We start from the raw sequence: 21770 nt of genomic DNA on the forward strand, positions 1-21770 counted from the left end.
AACAGAGATGAGCACCATCCCTAGAGTTGGGAATGACTAGCACGTATGTGCGAGGGGAACCTTTACTTTTACCTTTTAAATAGCTATATAGTTTTTTTATTATCCTCTCCTGTTCCTGTTAGGGGACGAGGCTGACTTCAAGCGATACGACATGCTTCCAGGAAGCTCCTGATGGTTGTTGAAATCCCAGCTACCAGAGTGGCCCAAATTGGGTCTAAATTGACTCGGAGGGACGATAAACAAGGGGAGCACACCATCTGTTGATCTCACGGAGCCAGCAATCACCCTGATTGATTTGGAGAAACTCCCTCAAACTGACACCTGGGAAAGCAGCCATTGCGTGCTTGTATGGATTATTTGGAAATTTTTTAAAAGAAGTCCTGAGAGAGGATTTAATGAAATAGAAACATCTCCCATGTGTTGGGAAAACAGCTTTACCTCCGCATTCAGAGCAATGCTGACAAATGAGAATACCCATTTCTTTCACTGTCAAAAGCAATTTAAAAAACAGCACGCTTTTTTTAGAAATGAAACATTTTCCACTATATAACTTCTTTCTCATTTCTGCTTGCAAAGGTAAGGGTGTGGCCCGGAGAGTGGGTGGGTGGGGGAGGGTGAGCTGGTGGAGGGGTGATACTGGCAGTGGGTGGACTAACGTGAGGGGTTGTAGGACACCTTTCCTGGGTGTTTCCCGAAGCCATCCTGGCCTGTGAAGGAAGAGCACGGGAGATTGCTAGCCAGACTAGCCCAGAAGCAGTGCGTCGCCCGGTTGTGAGCTGGATGCAGGGCCTGAGGTTGGAGGGGAGGGCAGGTGGGTGGCCCCTGGGGGACTGCTGCACTAGGGAGCTGTGTGCTCTCCAGCCTCCTGCCATATCTCCTTCTGCAAGGCAGAAAGCTGTAAAAGTCTTTGTCCAAGACTTTCAGGCCTGCTTCTTGGCTTCCGCAGAGCCTCTGGGCACCTGCTGCACAATTGCCTTCTACTTTGCCTCAGGGCCCGCAATCAGCGTATGACTGGGGGACACATTGCCCATGTAGGGCTCTTCTCTGAGGGCCGCCTACTTGGCCACCCTCTGGCCAGACTAGCCAGGAAATGGTGTGTTACCTTGTGCCCATCCTTAGCCTCCTCCCACCCGTCCGTCAGCTTTTTGATACGAGCAGAGGCTGCTGGTTGGAGTGAGGGGAACTGCAGTGCTGGGGTCCTGTGGCTGAGTGCTAAGGCATAGCTAGAATTAGAAGAAAAGGCTGCACAGCTGTGCGAAAAGAACCAGAGCAACACCCAGCTGCTTGGATGACAAGGCGCGAGCAAGGCGGCAGCTGCTCTCACCAGTAACTGTCCACCGCGCCAATTTGCGCCTTACTCCAATTGCCACGGTGGACTCAATTAACGGTGAGAGGAGCTGCTGCCTTGCTTGCACTTTCTCATCCAAGCTGCCGGGTGTTGCTCCGGCTCTTTCCACCACAAACGTGGAGCCTTTTCTTCTAATTCTAGCTATGCCTTGGCACTTGCAGCCGCAGGAGCTGAGCACTGCAGTTCCCCTCGCTCCAACCAGCAGCCTCTGCTCATGAAGCTGGCAGCTGGGCGGGAGGAGGCTAAGGATAGGTGCAAGATGAACACCCCTTCTGGGCCAGTTTGGGCAGGGACTGGAGAACCACGTGGGGATGGCTTACCCAAAAGAACTACGGGTAAGCTTGCCTCTGGGTAAGGCCTCTCCTCTCCCCCTTTCCACAGTGCTGTTTTTCCAAACACCCAGGCTGGGCAGCAATTCCCAGGGAGGACCCCCCCAACCGAGGAGGCTCAGACTATCCCGTGGCTTGCCCACCACATAAACCGCTCCTGCTCCTTTTGATGCTTCTCTCGGGGCAACAAGTGGCTCTTCCAAGAACTGGGGAAGGGGAGGCAGGCGTGCCAGCAGAGACCACCGGCTTCAGTTGCTGGTCAGCGGAGCTCCAGGCAGTAGGGCTTGCTTTGGCCCTGGGTTGGAATGGCAAAGAGGCAATAGCGACAGCATGTAGGGAAGCCGCATGACTGGAGTCCCAGCTGCCACAGCCTGCAACAAAGTCACCATGCTCAGCAGCACCGGTATGACGGGCCTGGCCACCCTGACGCAAGCCCTGGAGGTGGTTGAGGCAGGGGGGATCGTTGGCCAGGGAGCAGCACAAGCGGGGGATCCATGAAGGGGCTGCAAAAGGACATGCTTCCCCTGAGAAAGCAGTGCAGTTGTTGACAATCCAATTCATGGTTCAACAGTTTGAGGAACCATGAATTGGCCTCTGTTTAAAAAGTTTGACGACCCCTGCTTTATGTGGCGGTAGGTGAAGGGGAATAGTGTGGGTGTGCAGCTACTCCTACAAGACAGGTAGTACAAACATTTGTAATATTTCTCCCTCCAGACAGAAGTCCAAAGACTTGCTGTTCCAATCACTCCCAGTGTGGATTCTCTCAGGCATAATCGGCTGTGTTCTATAATCTTTGCTGTGAGAGTTAAAAAATCCAAACCTCTCAGAGAAAAACGAGGAGACCATGAACAAGTAAAAAGCAGATTTATTGTAGAGATATAGATCATAAGCTTTTGCAAAAGGGTTCTCCCAATAAAGAGAGAGAACATCTTACAGGTTTGAATACATGGTTTAAATACATTCTCAACCAATCAGCAAAACAATTATACGCCCCCACTTATCTGATATAGTTATAGTTATGGGGGATTTCAACTTGCCATCAGTTGGCTTATCATCGACTGCAGCTCGGGAGTTCCAGGCTTCCATGACGGCCTTGGACCTGATACGAGTAAATGATGGCCCTACGCACATGGGGGGAGGCACGCTGGATCTGATTTATATCTCTGGTCAGTGGTTAAATGATCTGATATTAGATGATTTAGTAACAGAACCAATGTCATGGTCTGATCATTTTCTCCTTCGCCTAGACTTCCGAACCGCCGCCCACCATCGCAGGGAGACGGAGCCTCTACGTTGGTTCCGTCCCAGGCGCCTGATGGACCCTGAGAGGTTCCTGGCGGAGCTTGGGCCATTCCTGAGGATCTGGCCGCGGCACTGAGGAACTAGTTGCGGCCTGGGAACAGGCGCGGCTGGGGCCTGGACCGTGTCGTGCCTTTGCGACCTCTGACCCGGCGCAGATCTCGACCGGCCCCTTGGTTCTCCGAGGGGCTGAGAGAGATGAAACGCCGGAGAAGGCGCCTAGAGAGCACTTGGAGGTCCAGTCGTTCGAAGCTGATCGGACACTAGTTAGGTCCTATTCCAGGACCTACCTGGTGGCAATGAGGAGGCGAGTTCCTCGCCTCCACCCTCATTGCGTCGGCAGATAACCGCCCGGCCGCCCTGTTTGGGTGACCGCTCCTCCTTCATCAGGAGGTGCGGGATGACCCGTTACAGGGACGTGCCGAGGAGTTTAGTGGTTATCTATCGACAAAATCGCTCAGCTCGGGATGGTCTGGACGAAATTGGGATGATCAAGCGAGGAGAGGAGGCACGTCTTGTTGAGCCTGTTTGGGATGGGTTTGACCCTGTGGCTCCGAGGGCGTGGACAGGTTGTTGGGAGGCTCCGCGCCACTACATGTTTATTGGATCCGTGTCCTTCCTGGCTGGTGCTGGCTACTCAGGAGGTGACACGAGGCTGGCTCAGAGGATTATAAATGCTTCTTTGTTGGAAGGGTTTTCCTGCCGCCTTGAAAGAGGCGGTGGTGAGACCCTCCTTAAGAAGCCCTCTTTGGACCCGGCTATTTTGGGAAACTATCGGTTGATCTCCAACCTTCGCTTTGTTGCGAAGGTTGTAGAAAATGCTGTGGCGCGTCAGCTACCCCAATACCTGGAAGAATCCGTCTATCTAGACCCGTTCCAGTCCGGCTTCCGACCCGGTTACAGCACGGAGACAGCTTTGGTCGCATTGGTGGATGATCTCTGGAGGGCCAGGGACAGGGTTATTCCTCTGCCCTGGTCCTATTAGACCTCTCAGCGGCTTTTGATACCATCGACCATGGTATCTTGCTGCGCCGGCTGGGGGATTGGGAGTGGGAGGCACCGTTTATCGGTGGTTCTCCTCCTATCTCTCCGACGGTGCATGAGCGGTGTTGACAGGGGCAGAGGTGGGCGAGGGCCCTCACTTGTGGGGTGCCGCGGGGTCGATTCTCTCGCCCTTCTGTTCAACATCTACATGAAGCCGTTGGGTGAGATCATCAGTGGCTTTGGGGTGAAGTACCATCAATGCGCTGATGACACTCAGCTGTACTTCTCCACCCCAGGTCACCCCAATGAAGTTGTCGAAGTGCTGTCCCGGTGCTTGGAAGCCGTGCAGGTCTGGATGGGAGAAACAGGCTCAAGCTCAATCCCTCCAAGGCGGAGTGGCTGTGGATGCGGCATCTCGATTCAGTCAGCTGCAGCTGCAGCTGACTGTTGGAGCAGTTATTGGCCCCAAAGGATAGGGTGCGCAACTTAGGTGTCCTCCTGGATGGCGGCTGTCGTTTGAAGATCATTTGTGGCCGTCTCCAGGGGGCCTTCCACCAGGTTCGCCTGGTTCGGCAGTTGCGCCCCTTCCTTGATCGGGATGCCTTGTGCACAGTCACTCATGCACTCGTTACCTCTCGCTTGGATTATTGTAATGCTCTCTACATGGGGCTCTCCTTAAGGTGCGCCCGAAGGCTTCAGCTAGTCAGAATGCAGCTGCGGGTGATAGAGGAGGGTCTCGTACCTCCCATGTAACACCCTCCTGCAGACTGCACTGGCTACCTGTCGGGTGCACTTTAAGGTTTTAGTTATGACCTTTAAAGCGCTCCATGGCTTAGGGCCTGGGTACTTACGGGACCGCCTACTGTTACCATATGCCTCCCACCGACCGTGCGCTCTCACAGAGGGACTTCTCAGGGTGCCGTCCGCCAAGCAATGTCGGCTGGCGGCCCCAGGAAGGTCCTTCTCTGTGGGGCTCCACTCTGGAGCAGAACTTCCCCGGGTTTCGCCAAATACCTGACCTTGGACCTTTCGCATGAACTGAAGACGCATCTTTTTATTCGCGCGGGGCTGGCTTAAATTTTACGGATTGTATAGTTTTATTATTAATTTTAAACGGGGTTTTAATTTTTATATATTTTAAAATTTTAGGCAAGTATAATAAGTTTTTTAATTCTGCATTTTATAGGTTATTGTTTAGTCTGTTTTTATTTGCCTGTACACCGCCCTGAGTCCTTCGGGAGAAGGGCGGTATAAAAATCTAATAAATGAAATGAAAATGAAATGAAATGAAATAATATTACATAGGTTTTTGGCTATTCTGCAACATTTTCTCGAGTCAGGAAATGTCCCTGTAACAATACAATTAATTGGAACATGAAAGCTTCCTTCCTTCTTGTATTAAACTAGCCTAGGTCAGCCTGACATGTTCTACTATGAAAGTAGCCTCAGTCAGCCTGAGCTGACTTGGAATGTACTAAGCCAAGTTTTATGGCTTTATTTTCCTCAGAAAAGGCATCATACATAAGTCCCTATCTTAATGTCTTACACAGCTGGTTAGCTTAGGTCTTGAGAAGTGTACATATGGAGTCACTAAGACTATATTTTTTACAGGAATAATTATATTTCTCTCAATCCTGCCTTTCCTTTTTGATCTGTCCTTATTCCTGTAAACCATCATGTATGTTTTGCAACATAATACATACTTCCGGTCAGCTTAATCTTCTTCCTCCTCCTCCTCCTCCTCCTTCTTCTTTTTTTTTGGTTTAGTTACTCGATAACAATACTTACAACAATTACAACATACAGGTGCACATTTGATATCAATATGAGAGATAAGGCATATGATTATAATAATAATGATATCTACAAACAGGTTCTTTAACCAAGCAAAACTAGGCATCCAAGAGGTTAACAAATCCCATATTCCTTTAAAGGCTGTACTTTCAGTTACATGTGTTAAATGTGTAATGATATTATGTAAAGCTTGTATTTTAGACCAGGGGTCTCCAACCTTGGTCCCTTTAAGACTTGTGGACTTCAATTTCCAGAGTCCCTCAGCCAGCAAAGCTGGCTGAGGAACTCTGGGAGTTGAAGTCCACAAGTCTTAAAGGGACCAAGGTTGGAGACTCAATAAATCGAGATCAATCAGAAATTTCAAAGCAACACATTCCCTGGAATTCTTCGCACCCATGTCCCATTCGTAATAATATATAATCTATGGCCACACGGTTCTGCAGAAGAAATTTCCTAATTTCTCCCATTTCATCAGCTAAAGCGGCAATAGCAGATGATGTTTCATTTACACTTTCTGCTAAAGTACAAGCAAAGTGTCCTATTTCCCTATGGTTATATTGAGTAGCCACCCAGGGAAACATCCCTAAAAGCCCTGCTTGCACTTTATTTAATATTACCACCTCATTGCTACACCCTGCATCATATGCCTCTTGTAGTGTAGCTCTTTTGCCCCTATATATTCTTTCCTCCATATGATTGAAGGGGTACTCCACTCGCGTGGAGTTATAAGCCATTTTACAGGCCTTTACAGGAGCATAAATAATAATATGCGGTTCTTTTTCTGTCTTGGGTGGGTCCACGTTTCCATAACCATGCACATGTGACTCATCCACTGTTTCCTTTGCAGTATTCAATGTACCGCCGTGTGTAGCAATTTTTGTAGCAACCTTATGCGGGACTTGATTACTATGATAGAGACTAGCATTCATCATTTCATAGTAAAATTCAGTTTCCTGATTAATGTTTTTAAAATGTGCGACTGCCATAAAGGGAGTCAGACGTCCAATTGTATGAGGGTCTCCTACTGCATTAGCAGGTACGTATGCATAAGCATATAATCCACAAAATAGAAACCACCCTCTAGGTAGCTCTAACACCTGTCCTATGGAGTCTGTCTCTTCCACCTCAAAACAGGTAAACACATGCTCAGTAGGCACAGGGACATATACCACCTTTTCCTGTTTCTTAGACACACAATCATAAGCCGGTAATAGTTTTCACTTCAATCACCAATTTTTTCCAGTTAGTCCATTTATTAGGCTTTTGTGGACTCCCAAACATAGTAATCACCTGTGATAGATTGTAATTATTAGGTTCTATGGTGATCTTTGCTTCCTCAAATAAAAACTTTCCAGGGACCAGCACTCCAACAAAACATGTAGACATTATATTAGAGACTGTAGTCTCTCCTTTTACACAGAAAGATGAACTACTGAGAGCTACTTTCATTAGGTCCAGAAAAATATTCCCCTCCTTTCTGTTTGGTTCCCTCACTTGTCTTGTGTACCTCGCTGGTGCCTTGATATATCCAATAGCACATCTACCCCTCCATACAAAGCGTAATTTTGCAAGTGCTCTGTTACCACACAAAAACATAAACTTGGAAGGAGCCTTTAATTCAATATATGGTAAAAACAGCCCTTCTTCTATCATCTTCTATCATTTGTTTTCTGGGAAAAACAAATATCCCAAAATGTGTTGTAACTCAGCATATGTATAAATATTAGGTCCCAAAAACAGATCCAAGGATTCAGACAGTTTTATAGGATGACATATGTTTTTTATAATTCCTTAGGTCTGTGGCTGTAAGGGGCACATTTACGAACATAGTTATATACCCCTGCACCAGTAGTGCCATTTGGCATTTCCCTTAAGGGAAGCATTTTGTAGCCTTCCTTGTTTGTGATCTTGTAACCTTAGGAGAAGGATTTGGATAATGCCTGACGTTTATTGATAAATCATCCACTTCCTTCTTCAACTGCTGATACTGCTGTGTTGCTGAATACTGTGATACTGCCTTTTACTTCCTCCTTCATCTACACCCACAGGCCTTCCTCCTGCTCCATTCTGATTATAAGGAGGAGGACATGGGCAAGTGGCATATGCCAATGGGTCCCAACCTTTCACCTCTTCCTCCTTTCCATATAATATTTTAGCAGTTCTGGGGAGGCGGGAAATGAATCAAACCACTGAATATGGAATAGTGGTTCTACATACAACAGCTGAGTTGTTAATTTCTTTTTCTCCAGCACACTTTTTAAGGCATTTATCCAATAAGGGTCTGATTCCCCAAATTTACTCCATCTATAATTTGGCTGTATCAGAACAAACTTTGGCCAAATCCTTGTACAGTATTTCAATCATAGGCACTTTATCTAACTTTTTTGTATATGTACTTAGCCAATCCTCCCTCCACTGAGTTAACAACTGCCCTAAGGGGGAGAGGGGGGGAATAGAAGGTATTTCCCTACCATTAGTATTCCTGGGATCCTTAACACACTTTCCAATCTGGGGCCCCATAGTTACTTATCTATTTATAGCTAAAGCTGATGCTTCCCTCCTTGAACTCCTTTTCCCTTAAAAAAACTGGCCACTCCAGTCGCCCAGAAATTAAACTGCAGAGGAAAGCTCAGGTTAGCATATTACTCAAACTGCCCAAGGAGCTGCTGATTCAGTTCTACAGAGGAATTATTGAGTCTGTCATTTGCACCTCCATAACTGTCTGGTTCGGTTCTGCAACCCAGCAAGAAAGACACAGACTTCAGAGGATAATTAGAACTGCAGAAAAAATAATTGCTACCAACCTGCCTTCCATTGAGGACCTGTATACTGCACGAATCAAGAAGAGGGCTGTGAAAATATTTACAGACCCCTCGCATCCTGGATATAAACTGTTTCAACTCCTACCCTCAAAATGACGCTATAGAGCACTGCACACTAGAACAACTAGACACAAGAACAGTTTTTTCCCGAAGGCCATCACTCTGCTAAACAAATAATTCCATCAACACTGTCAAACTATTTACTGAATCTGCACTACTATTAATCTTCTCATCGTTCCCATCACCAATCTCTTTCCACTTATGATTGTATGACTGTAACTTTGTTGCTGGTAATCCTTATGATTTATATTGATATTGATTGTTCCTGATTCCTTATTTGTACCCTATGATTATCATTAAGTGTTAAATTGTACCCCATGACCATCATTTGTGTTGTAAATGTTGTACCTTGATGAACGTATCTTTTCTTTTATGTACACTGAGAGCATATGCACCAAGACAAATTCCTTGTGTGTCCAATCATACTTGGCCAATAAATTCTATTCTATTCTATTCTATTCTATTCTATTCTATTCTATTCTATTCTATTCTATTCTATTCTATTCTATTCTATTCTATTCTATTCTATTCTATTCTATTCTATTCTATTCTATTTTATTCTATTCTATTCTATTCTATTCTATTCTATTCTATTCTATTCTATTCTAAAGTGCGTAATAATCACTTCTAATGCATCTCAACATACACACAGCACCAGACATTCAAGAAGTCAGATCACCCCAGCGAAAAACTCTATAAGTATCCCGTACTTATACTCACTCTGGGTCAGTACACTGTATTCCTGGTCCCTTACGGCTCAGGCTTCCCTGCTTTGTTGTTAAATCAGGTTGAAGAAGAGCAGTCCCCCTGGAAAAGAATTATACAACTCTACAGAGGAATTATTGAGTCTGTCATTTGCATCTCTATAACTGTCTGGTTCGGTTCTGCAACCCAACAAGAAAGACACAGACTTCAGAGGATAATTAGAACTGCAGAAAAAATAATTGCTACCAACCTGCCTTCCATTGAGGACCTGTATACTGCACGAATCAAGAAGAGGGCCGTGAAAATATTTACAGATCCCTCACATCCAGGACATAAACTGTTTCAACTCCTATCCTCAAAACGACACTATAGAGCACTGCACACCAGAACAACTAGACACAAGAACAGTTTTTTCCCGAAGGCCATCATTCTGCTAAACAAATAATTCCATCAACACTGTCAAACTATTTACTGTAACTTGTTGCTGGCAATCCTTATGATTTATATTGATATACTGACCATCAATTGTGTTGTAAATGTTGTACCTTGATGTATCTTTTCTTTTATGTACACTGAGAGCATATGCACCAAGACAAATTCCTTGTGTGTCCAATCATACTTGGCCAATAAAAATTCTATTCTATTCTATTCTAAAGTGCGTAATAATCACTTCTAATGCATCTCAACATACACACAGCACCAGACATTCAAGAAGTCAGATCACAGAGGATAATTAGAACTGCAGAAAAAATAATTGCTACCAACCTGCTTTCCATTGAGGACCTGTATACTGCACAAATCAAGAAGAGGGCCGTGAAAATATTTACAGATCCCTCACATCCAGGACATAAACTGTTTCAACTCCTATCCTCAAAACGACACTATAGAGCACTGCACACCAGAACAACTAGACACAAGAACAGTTTTTTCCCGAAGGCCATCACTCTGCTAAACAAATAATTCCCTCAACACTGTCAAACTATTTACTAAATCTGCACTACTATTAATCTTCTCATCGTTCCCATCACCAATCTCTTTCCACCTATGACTGTATGACTGTAACTTTGTTGCTGGTAATCCTTATGATTTATATTGATATTGATTGTTCCTGATTGCTTATTTGTACCCTATCATTATCATTAAGTGTTGTATCATTAAGTGTTAAATTGTACCCCATGACCATCATTTGTGTTGTAAATTTTGTACCTTGATGAAGGTATCTTTTCTTTTGTGTACACTGAGAGCATATGCACCAAGACAAATTCTTTGTATGTCCAATCACACTTGGCCAATAAATAAATTCTAATAAATTCTAAAAGAATTACCTTTCCCGGAACGCTAAAAACAGTGTTGGTACCCCCAGCTCCTCAGGTAAAATCCCTCTCCAAATGGATGTCTTCATGTCCCTGTTCAGGCGCCAATGAGAGTTAAAATAAACCAAACCTCTCAGAGAAAAATGAGGAGACCATGAACAAGTAAAAAGCAGATTTATTGTAGAGATATATATTATAAACTTTTGCAAAAGGGTTCTCCCAAGAGAGAGAAGATCTTACAGGTCTGAATACATGGTTTAAATACATTCTCAAACAATCAGCAAAACAATTACACACACACCCTTATCTGATATTACATATGTTTTTGGCTATTCTGCAACCTTTTCTCGAGTTAGAATCCCCTATGGAAATACCCTTAAACATGTCCCTGTAACAATACAATTAATTGGAACATGAAAGCTTCCTTCTTGTATTAAATTACCCTAGGTCAGCCTGACATGTTCTACTATGAAACTAGTCTAGTCAGCCTGATCTGACTTGGAATGTACTAACCAAGTTTTATAGCTTTTCCTCAGAAAAGGTATCATACATAAGTCCCTATCTTAAAGTCTTACACATCTGCTTAGCTTAGGTCATGAAAAGTGTACATATGGAATCACTAAGACTATACAGGAATAATTCTATTTCTCTCATTTGCTTTTCCCACAATAGGCAGATCTGTGGATCTTTCCCACCACTGATATTCTTGGATTCTCAAGGACATCAAAAATACTCTCAATCCCTTCTTGGATGGAACATTGATTCAAGTTACTGTTTCTTTCCTCACAGGGCAAGTCCTGCATTACGGTCTGCCTTATCTGGCTGTCCAAGTGATCATTTCCTTCCCGCTGACTTCCAGCTATTTCTCTCTTTTTCTGAACTAGGAAATTATTCCCCTTGATATTTTGATACGTTTCTTCCAGATACTCTTATTTTTTTTCTCCAACTCAAAACTCTTTTCCTGGTTTTTGTCTTCCTTGTCTGTAAGTTCATGGGGAAGAAGAAAAGTTTTGGGGATTTCCGGAGGAACTAACAAGATTTTGATTGCTGCCTTGGTTTCCTTTGCATTTTAATTCTACTTGTGATTCAGTTCTCCACAGTGCTCTCTTTGGCATTCTTTTGCCTGTAAGATTCACATGAAAGGGTTAGTTTAAATATGGTTTATAAAATGGCTGCACAATATTTTTTTAAAAAACAGATCCAAAGGCATACATTACAACAAAAGGCAAAGATGGCAAAATGTTACATTCTATTGGCATCCTTCAGTCTCAAAAGACTATGGTATCGTGCTCTGGAAACAGCATCTAGTGTGGCTAAAAAGGCCAATTCGAGGGTGACAATCCTTTCCACACTGAGGGCAGATATATTCTGTCCCCTGCCCAGCCCCCAGGTTTTGCTGGTTCCGGGACTGCCTCTTTGCCTCAGCCTGCTGAACAAATGTCTCTTCGAATTGGAGAAGGCCATGCTGCGTCTTTAGCCTCCAAGCTGAACGATCGGTGGTCAAGGTTTCCCAGTTGTTAATGTCCATTCCCAGGGCCTTTAGGTCCCTCTTGCAGATATCCTTATATCGCAACTGTGGTCTCTCTTTTGAGGCACTTTCCCTGCACTAATTCTCCATACAGGAGATCTTAGTGACTCACATATTTGAGTAATCGCTGCCTCAGGGAAAGCAGAGGGATTCGGATAGTTAAGGAAAGTGGTCTCACTTAACAGCTGTTGCAACATACAACCATAATTCAAGACCCATAATACTTATATCTTGAGGACTATTTTTATGCTGGTTGTGGAATTCTGGGGCTGAAAATCTGGGCGGAAACCAAGACAGAAACTCCACATGTGGAAATTCCATAATCAACATACAAAAGCTCCACCCAAAATTCCTTTTTGAGGAATTCAACTACTTCTGAAAAAGGAAATATCCAGAAGCTTCTGCTGATAACTAGAAACTACTTAGCTAGTCATTTTCCTTTTCTCTCCACCTACAAATTTAATTCTGAGAAATGTTTGAGCAAACTGAATCAGGCAAATTTTCAAACAATCAATTTCTCACCTACACTTTCAATGGGAGATAACAAATGAAATTCAAGCATTCTCTAAAGTCATTTACTTTTCCTCATATAGATTACCTTGTGTGCAATAAGAGATGATTTATGCTTGAAGTAATCTCCACAGACTGGACATATCAAAGATTTCTCCATAGTGTGAGTCCTCTGATGTCTCACTAGGCTGGAACTATGACAAAAACTTTTCCCACAATCAGGACATTCAAAAGGTTTCTCTCCTGAATGACTCCTCTGGTGTGTCAACAGGCTGTAACTGCGACTAAAACTTTTCCCACAGACAGGACATTCAAAGGGTTTCTCTCCTGTGTGAGTCCTCTGGTGTTTCACCAGGCTGGAATTATCACTAAAACCTTTCCTACAAACAGAACATTCAAAGGGTTTCTCTCCTGTATGAGTCCTCTGGTGTGTCAACAGGCTGTAACTATGACTAAAACTTTTCCCACAGACAGGACATTCAAAGGGTTTCTCTCCTGTGTGAGTCCTCTGGTGTATCACCAGGTGGGAATTCTGATTGTAACGTTTCCCACAGTCAGGACATTCAAAGGGTTTCTCTCCTGTGTGAATCCTCTTGTGTTTCACCAGGCTGGAATTAGCACAAAAACCTTTCCTACAGGTAGGACATTCAAAGGGTTTCTCTCCAGTATGAATCCTCTGGTGTTTCACCAGGCTGGAATTATCACGAAAACCTTTCCTACAGATAGGACATTCAAAGGGTTTCTCTCCTATGTGAGTCCTCTGGTGTTTCACAAGGCTGGAATTATTAGAAAAACCTTTCTTACAGACAGGACATTCAAAGGGTTTCTCTCCTGTGTGAGTCCTCTGGTGTGTAAACAGGCTGTAACTGTGACTAAAACTTTTCCCACAGACAGGACATTCAAAGGGTTTCTCTCCTGTGTGAGTCCTCTGGTGTATCACCAGGTGGGAATTCTGACTGAAACGTTTCCCGCAGTCAGGACATTCAAAGGGTTTCTCTCCTGTGTGAATCCTCTGGTGTATCACCAGGTATGAATTACAACTGAAACATCTCCCACAGACAGGACATTCAAAGGGTTTCTCTCCTGTGTGAGTCCTCTGGTGTGTCAACAGGCTGGAACTGTGACGAAAACTTTTCCCACAATTAAGGCATTCAAAGGGTTTCTCTCCTGTGTGAGTCCTCTGGTGTATCACCAGGTAGGAATTACGACTGAAACATCTCCCACAGTCACAACATTCAAAGGGTTTCTCTCCTGTGTGAGTCCTCTGGTGTTTCACCAGGCGGGAATTATTAGAAAAACCTTTCCTACGAATAGGACATTCAAAGGGTTTCTCTCCTGTGTGAGTCCTCTGGTGTTTCACCAGGCTGGAATTATCACTAAAGCTTTTCCCACAGACAGGACATTCAAAGGTTTTCTCTCCTGTGTGAGTCCTCTGGTGTTTCACCAGGCGGGAATTATTAGAAAAACCTTTCCTACGAATAGGACATTCAAAGGGTTTCTCTCCTGTGTGAGTCCTCTGGTGTCTCACCAGGCTGGAATTATCACTAAAGCTTTTCCCACAGACAGGACATTCAAAGGGTTTCTCTCCTGTGTGTGTGGTCTTGTGTCTCAGGAGATGGGAATTTCTAATGAAACCTTTCCCACATTCTCGACACTCATAAGGTTTCTCCATGGAGTGAGGCGGGAATTACAACTGAAACTTTTCCCACAGTCAGGACATTGAACAGGTTTTTCTCCTTTATGAATCCTCTGGTGTATCGTGAGATGGAAATTTCTCATGAAGCTTTTCCCACAATCTACACACTCACACAGCTTCTCCCTGGAGTAAATCTTCTGATACATCAGACTGAAATTGTGATTTAAACTTTTTCCACAATCAGGACATTCAAAGGGTTTCACTTCTGTGTGAGTCCTTGAGTGCTTCACCAGGATGGAATTCTCACTGAAACTTTTCCTGCAGAAAGGATTTTCAAATGGTTTTATTCCTGTATGTGTGCCCTTTAGTGTCTCATGACCTGGGAATTTCTAACAAAACTTTCATACAATCTGCAAAGTCATGTTTTCTCCCTCCTGTGAGTTATCTGATGTAGCACCATGTTGCTGTGCTCACTAAAGCATTTACTGCATTGGGAGCACTTTTGTGGCTTCCCTCTTGTGTCTGGGTGCTTCCATGAACCACAAAGGAACTATTGTGACCAAAGCTTTTGCCACATTCAGGTAATTTATATGGTTTTTCTCCTTTCTGGGTCCTCTTGTGCATCATCAGTTGTGATTTGCAATCTGTGCTTTTCCCACAATCGGCAAATCTATGGAGGTTTTCCACAGCTGATATTCTTGAGATAAAATATGACAATGCCTTGTCTAGTGGTGCTTTTATTCAAGCCGATTTCTTCCTCACAGGGAGAGGCCTGTCTGTTCTACCTGAATTTACTTTACAGTTTCCTCTTGACTTCCAGATATTTCTCTCTTTTGCTTAATAATAAATAATCTGCCTTCATTTTTCGTGTAATGTATCCTTGAGTTCTGCATAATCTGCTTATTATTTCTTGATTTTTTCTTTTGCCTAACAGCTGCTGGAGGAGGAGCAGCATTATATGATTTTCTGAATTAAATGGAGAATATTTTGATTTCTGGCTTGATTTTCTTCCCTTTTCAACGTTGCTTGTTATTTAAAGTTGTCCAAAATGCTCTTATTGCCATCCTGTTTGCCTGTAAGATTTAAAGAAAAGTGTAATTTTAATTGTTTATAAAATGGTTAGAAAAGATGTGAAAAAAGAATATATATATATATATATATATAAGACCTACATATATATATATATATATATATATATATATATATATATATATATATATATATATATATATATATATCTATATCTATATCTATATCTTTTCTTTCATGTACACTGAGAGCATATGCACCAAGACAAATTCCTTGTGTGTCCAATCACACTTGGTTAATAAAAATTCTATTCTATTCTATTCTATTCTATTCATATATATATATATATATATATAGGTCTTTGGTTGTTCGGGTTTTCTCCCGTGTAAAATTGGAAGTGTCTTGGCGACGTTTCGACGGAGTCTCATTCGTCATCTTCAGGCTTCAACCGTGCTTCTGGGAGCAATGTGATGCAGCTGTTTCTTCCTTTTAACTGCTAGTGGGGTTTGAACTGATTGGGTGGGAGCTTGGCTGTGCTCTGATTGGATGGGGTTTTGTGCTCTGATTGGCTGGGGTGTGTCCTGTGTTGGTGGGGGCTTGTTTGTGCTCAGTTTAGTCTGTGTTGCAGGGGATCTGAGCTGGTGAGCTGCATAGCTGCTGTTTGGCTTTGTGGTCGTGCTACATCCTCATAGTGGGTGTTAGTCTGCTGCATGTATGGATTGGAGGGTTTGAAATGGCTAATGTTGCAGCTGCGGTCTGGCTTCTGGTCCTTGGTGTGCTTCATGATCAGTGTGGGTTTGAGAAAACGCCACACAGCATGAACAAGAGATGACACCTCCGCCTACCAGCCATTTGGAAACCCGCCCTTATTGACAACGAGTCCCTAACACGAGGAATGACACCAGACCCACACTCACGAGGTCCACACAGGATGTCACCACCGCACATCCACCCAGAAAGCAGACCCAAACCCACACTGATCATGAAGCGACCAAGGACCAGAAGCCAGACCGCAGCTGCAGCATTAGCCATTTCAAACCCCTCCAATCCATACATGCAGCAGACTAACACCCACTATGAGATGTACGACCACAAAGCCAAACAACAGCTATGCAGCTCACCAGCTCAAATCCCCTGCAAGCACAGACTAAACTGAGCACAAACAAGCCCCACCAACACAGGACACACCCCAGCCAATCAGAGCACAAACCCCCATCCAATCAGAGCACAAGCTCCCACCCAATCAGTTCAAACCCCACTAGCAGTTAAAAGGAAGAAACAGCGATCACACATTGCTCCCAGAAGCACTGAGCTGAAGCCTGAAGATGACGAATGAGACTTCGTCGAAACGTCGCCAAGACACTTCCAATTTTACACGGGAGAAAACCCGAACAACCAAAGACCTATATACAAACACCCGTGAAAACCTCAGAAAACAAATATATATATATATATTACAATGAAAAAGCAAACATGCCCCAATACTAGAATATTCACACATTATTGATGGTTCATATGACACATGGAGTACCACTGAGATCCATGTTCAAATATCCATTCAATCGAATTGAGTTATTCAGTTGGGTCAATCATAAATTCTTAGCAATGCAAAGTGTTATCATCAAATAGATCTTGAAGTGCTGGGAATAGATTATGTAGTTGTAGATATATTCAGCAATGCTACTTCCCGTTGACATTGACGTTGCAATGGGAATGGACTGGAAAATAGGCTCTGATGAGCCGTGCAAAATTTAGCCTAACGAACTGCTGCCGGGAGGCTTCCGAGCCATAGCTGTCTTGTAGGGACAGTGAAGAAAGGGGAGGTGTTTTGTGGACTGCAAGAAATCTGCACTGGAACAGAAACAAGTCTCCCAAAGTGGCAGTGGGGGCGGAGGCCATCTTATGGCAGACTCCTTGAAGTTGGGACAACCAGACCTAAGAATTGATCTGGAGCGGTCTTTGGATGGAGTGCTAGAACTGGGTGAGATAATTGCCAATTCATACTAAAAAGCAGGGGTGAAATGCTACCGGATCGGACCGGATCGGGCGAGTAGATAGCGGAGTTTGGTTCTGGTTCGCCGATCCGGTAGCGATCGCTGGCTGGCCACACCCCCGAACCAGTCCACGGCCCGCAGTCCAGCCTTGAACACAAAAATACCTGCTGCCCTTGGGTCAGGGCGGGCGGTGGAGGCTTAAGGTCAGAATGCACCATTTGACATTTTAGGCCACCGCTCTTATTGCCACGCAGCATATTTTACTTTCTTAGCTGGCTGCGGGAAGGCAGAGTCAAAGTTGAGTCCCTCTCCTTGAATCTGCTGCCGCCTTTGCTGCGTTTTCTATACCAACTGCAACGCACACCATTTATTTCATTTATTTATCAGCGGCAGGTTGGGTGCAGCGCAGAACAAGCAGATTTAGAGGAACTCCGTAACTTTGGATGCTTGCCTTTCCTGGCAGCCAGCCGCTGAAAGAAATATGCTGACCAAAGGAAGCGGGCTGACATAATGAATGGTGCATTCCAACCTTGAAAACAGCGAGCAGGGGGTGACTGGGACCTCAGGGGTCTGGGCCTCGGGCCTGACCAAGTGAACGGGAGGTGACAACAGCTCTGGAGAAAGGCTGGAGTTGGGGAATGATACATTCCCTGACCTCGTTGAGGCAGGTGGCGGCTCCGGGGCCTAGGTGAAGGGAGAACAGGTGGTGAGGGAAAGGGAAAAGAATTTTTTTTCCCTACTGGGTTCTGTGGGCATGGCTTGGGGGGGTTGTGACTGAGTGGGCATGGCTGTGAGTGACATTGAGTTGGCCACGCCCACTCAGTCACAGGACACACCCACCCACCAAGCCACACCCACAGAGTAGGTAGCAAAAAATTTAGATTTCAACCCTGCTAAGAAGTAAAATTGAAATTGGAGTTTTAAAAGAAATTCCTGAGCTCGGATTAGTGGCTATCTGGCACCTGGGGGGGAAAAAGCACAAATGCGGAGAGAAAAAAAAGCGAGGATTGTAATACAAAAAGCCTAATAAGTCTTAGATCTGGAAAACTGGGAAAAGGAAAATATTTCAATAAGGAAAAGAAAGTGATTTTTAGAAGAAAACAGCATTTTCTATGAGGAGCTTAAAATTCCAGGGTATTTTGACAATTAATTGGATTTAATAGACTATTTTATACGGACTAGAAATGGAGAGTGCCATCTGCTGGAGGAAAGAAAAAGTACTGTGATACTTTACTTAAATAAACCAAACAGAAGAAATAGCAGCTGAAAGACCCAACCTTGGACATATAGAAGATAATTTGGGCACAGTGAAAACATTCAAGGAGTGACTGTGTTTTACATCTGGGTTTTTGTTTCATTTCCCTTCCCAAAATGGTTACAGTCAAACCTTCTGAGCTAAATTTAGAGATGTGGGGGCTTTAACTGATGAAATGATGCCAAAAGCCTCTGCAAGCTTTGAAGCACCACTTTTGCTCATGGAAGTCTTCAGCTTCAAATAAGAGCAGAAAATACTGTCTACAACCCCTCTGGTGACATCCCCACTCAAGTTGTCCTCATTTAACCTACTGTGAGGAAGATCTGGAAGAAATGGGTTGATTTTATGTTTTATATCTATCATAAAAGACTAGGTATTTGGATTTATACTGGAATTTGATGAGGAAGGACTAAAGTTGAATAGATATTGTTATGTATCTTTAAATATTTAGGCGGGAAACAAGCACGTTGCTGATTGGTTGAAGCCGCCGGTTAAACAGTATATAAAGGGTTGTTTTTCCCCAGCCAGGTCGCTGGGTTCACCATATATTAAAGAGCTGTTGTCACTACCCTGGTCTCCAGCCTCGTTACTTCCCGAACTTAACACTGGCGACGAAGGTGGGATCTCGAGGCTAAAGAGCACCAGAACCGAGCTGAAGCACGAAAGAATCGAACCCAGCAAACACAGGGCAGAAAAGCGGGGAATGCCAGTTACACCGCACTGCTTGACCCGCTAAAGAGAAATGGGGAACGATATGACCCGTTTCAAAGCTTTCTAGAAGCCAACGAACTGCAAGGAGTTCCAGACAACCGCAAAGGGCATACTTCTTGAGCCACTGCGGTCCGAGGTCATCGACATCGCGGAAGCCCTGGCAGAGCCAGCGCCGATACAATCGGTATCGTGGCAAACTCTGCAAACACTTAAAAACCATTTCGCCAACGCCGTCCAAATACGTCGGCGTTTTGAATTTGGAGCGCCGACAGCTAGAGGGCGAATCCATCGGCGACTACATGGCCGCCTACGGAAAGCCTCAAAGACTGTGGGTACGAGACCTGGGCGGTGCTGCTGGAGCAACTCATCAGGTGGGTCAGACATGCGTTTGCGGGCGGCTGCTATCGAAAAGCAATCTGGCTGGCAAGCGCCCTGGGCGAAGCCAGGCGCATGAAATGTCCACCCAAGCGGCGGAGACACTGCAAAAGCCTCTCACACCAAAGCGAGCACAAAGTCAACCCCGTGCACCAAGAAGAGATCCAAACCGAATCTGACGGTGAGGATGAGGAAGGGTTTGCCGAACTGAGAAACGGGGCCAAGAGAACCGGACGAATGCGGAAGTTGCGGGTCAACACCAGCGCCAACGCTGCAAGTTCAAGGGCGCAACATGTCGGCGGTGCGAGAAGAAGGGCACCTAGCTCAAGTCTGTCGAGCTCCCCAACCTTCCCGCCGAAAATTCAAATCGGCCAATCAGAGCGCGGGATCGGCAAGGCGGCCCGCGATTGGCTCAAACAAAAAAGGCGCCGGTTCAAACCAAACAACGGTGATCATAGGCCGCGCCCCAACCCGGGTGGAGAAGAAGATCTTCACCAAACCCAAAATAGAAGGAGTACGGTGCCGACTCGAAGTGGACACCGGGTCAGCGATCACCATCATGTCCTGGGACACTTTGGCGAAGTCACTGCCAGCAGTCGCGAGCGCCACCTGCAAACACAACGGCTACGAGTCCACGACTACCAAGGGAATCGCATCCCTGTTAGAGGACCACCTCCGTCCAGTCAGTCACGGACCACACAAGAAGACCCTGCCCATCACAATCGCCGAAGGACCCTGCCTAGTTTGTTGGGACTAGACTGGTTTCGTGCACTGGGCATGGGAGTGACTCATTTACAAAGTGACTGTAACCTGAAAGACATACTCATGAACGAGTTCGAAGATGTCTTCAAGGACTGCCTGGGCAAGTACAAGGGGACCCCTATTTCCTTCAACTTAGACCCCCAGGTAGCTCCCATTAGGTTAAAGGCAAGGAGAGTCCCTTTTGCCCTTAAACCTAAAATTGACAAGGAGCTAGATAAGCTCATAAATCAGGGGATTTTGGTGCCAGTCGATCACGCAAAGTGGGAGACGCCAATCGTCACCCCAGTAAAATCAGATGGGTCAATTAGAATCTGCGCTGACTACAAGGCGACGCTAAACAAAGCCTTACAGAAAAGCGCTTACCCAGTTCCCGTGGTGCCCACTTGACCGTTTGAATCCCCATTACACACCAGAGGGTTACAAGGGGGAACTAGAAAAAATGAGAGAAATGGGCATAGGCGACCGAGTGTGGGCCCGCAACTATGGGGACGGCCCAAGTTGGCTCGCAGGGCAAATCATAAAAGCAACCGGTCCAAAGTCATACTTGGTCGAATTACAAGACAACCGAGTATGGAGGCGCCACATAGATCAGATAAGGAAACGAATAGCTGAACAACCCGAGCTAAATGAGACAGATCATGACCACTCCTTATTTGAACCCACAGCTGACCATAACCGGGGGGAGGCGCAAGACTTAGCTGAGGTCCCGGAGGTCCAGCGACGCCATCAGGTTCCCGATGGAAACAGCAGGGAAAACTCCAAAAGTAATCCAAGGCCGGAGGGCCAAGAAAAAGAGACTGCCAGTAATCCAGGGCCCGATGGCCAAGAGAAAGAGCGGGGAGGAGAAAAAGCCCCCCCCGACCAGCTCAAAACACCACCCAGGACTGAACCGCGCAGGTCCGAAAGAATTAGGAGACGCCCAGGTTATTTGCGTGACTACGTCGAAAAATAACATGTAAATAATATGTAAATAGTGATAAAGTGTTTTCTGGGAGGGGAGGAGTGTTATGTATCTTTAAATATTTAGGTGGGAAACAAGCACGTTGCTGATTGGTTGAAACCGCGGTTAAACAGTAGTCAAGACCAGATTTCATCCTGATGTTATGCAAATCTTTCCAAGGCCCCTCACATGATCAGATTCATGCCTGATATATATTAGACCTGGTTCACCGCCTCTGGTCAGATGTGCACTTCCTCATTCCATCAGCCGAATATTCGGTTGTTATTAAAGAGAGTCTAGAGCAAGACCACTGTATCAGATTGCCTGTAATCCTCTTGTATTCAATCTGATGGGCTTGCTGGTCATACCTGGCTCC

General features: G+C 45.0%; 2 protein-coding genes across 2 annotated transcripts in view; one reads left to right on the plus strand and one right to left on the minus strand.

Moving 5' to 3' along the window:
- LOC131193532 (zinc finger protein 850-like) overlaps positions 1–21770 on the plus strand; it is a 332320-nt gene that overhangs the window by 46267 nt on the left and 264283 nt on the right. The window lies entirely within an intron of this gene.
- On the minus strand, positions 10812–15423 carry LOC131193483 (zinc finger protein 420-like). Its single transcript, XM_058173692.1, has 2 exons — positions 12781–15423; positions 10812–11777 (listed from the first exon to the last, which is right to left on the minus strand). Exons 1-2 carry the CDS (start codon positions 14362–14364, stop codon positions 11730–11732), a joined length of 1632 nt encoding a protein of 543 aa, XP_058029675.1. The 5' UTR covers positions 14365–15423; the 3' UTR covers positions 10812–11729.

This window comes from Ahaetulla prasina, chromosome 2, assembly GCF_028640845.1.
Source record: "Ahaetulla prasina isolate Xishuangbanna chromosome 2, ASM2864084v1, whole genome shotgun sequence".
Classification (NCBI taxonomy): Eukaryota; Metazoa; Chordata; class Lepidosauria; order Squamata; family Colubridae; genus Ahaetulla; species Ahaetulla prasina.

Coding starts and splice junctions, on each gene's coding strand:
- LOC131193483 (XM_058173692.1), bottom strand. CDS start 14,364: ATGGAGAAACCTTATGAGTGTCGAGAATGTGGGAAAGGTTTCATTAGA. Junction 11,778..12,780: donor CATCTCTTATTGCACACAAG/GTAATCTATATG, acceptor TGAATCTTACAG/GCAAAAGAATGCCAAAGAGA.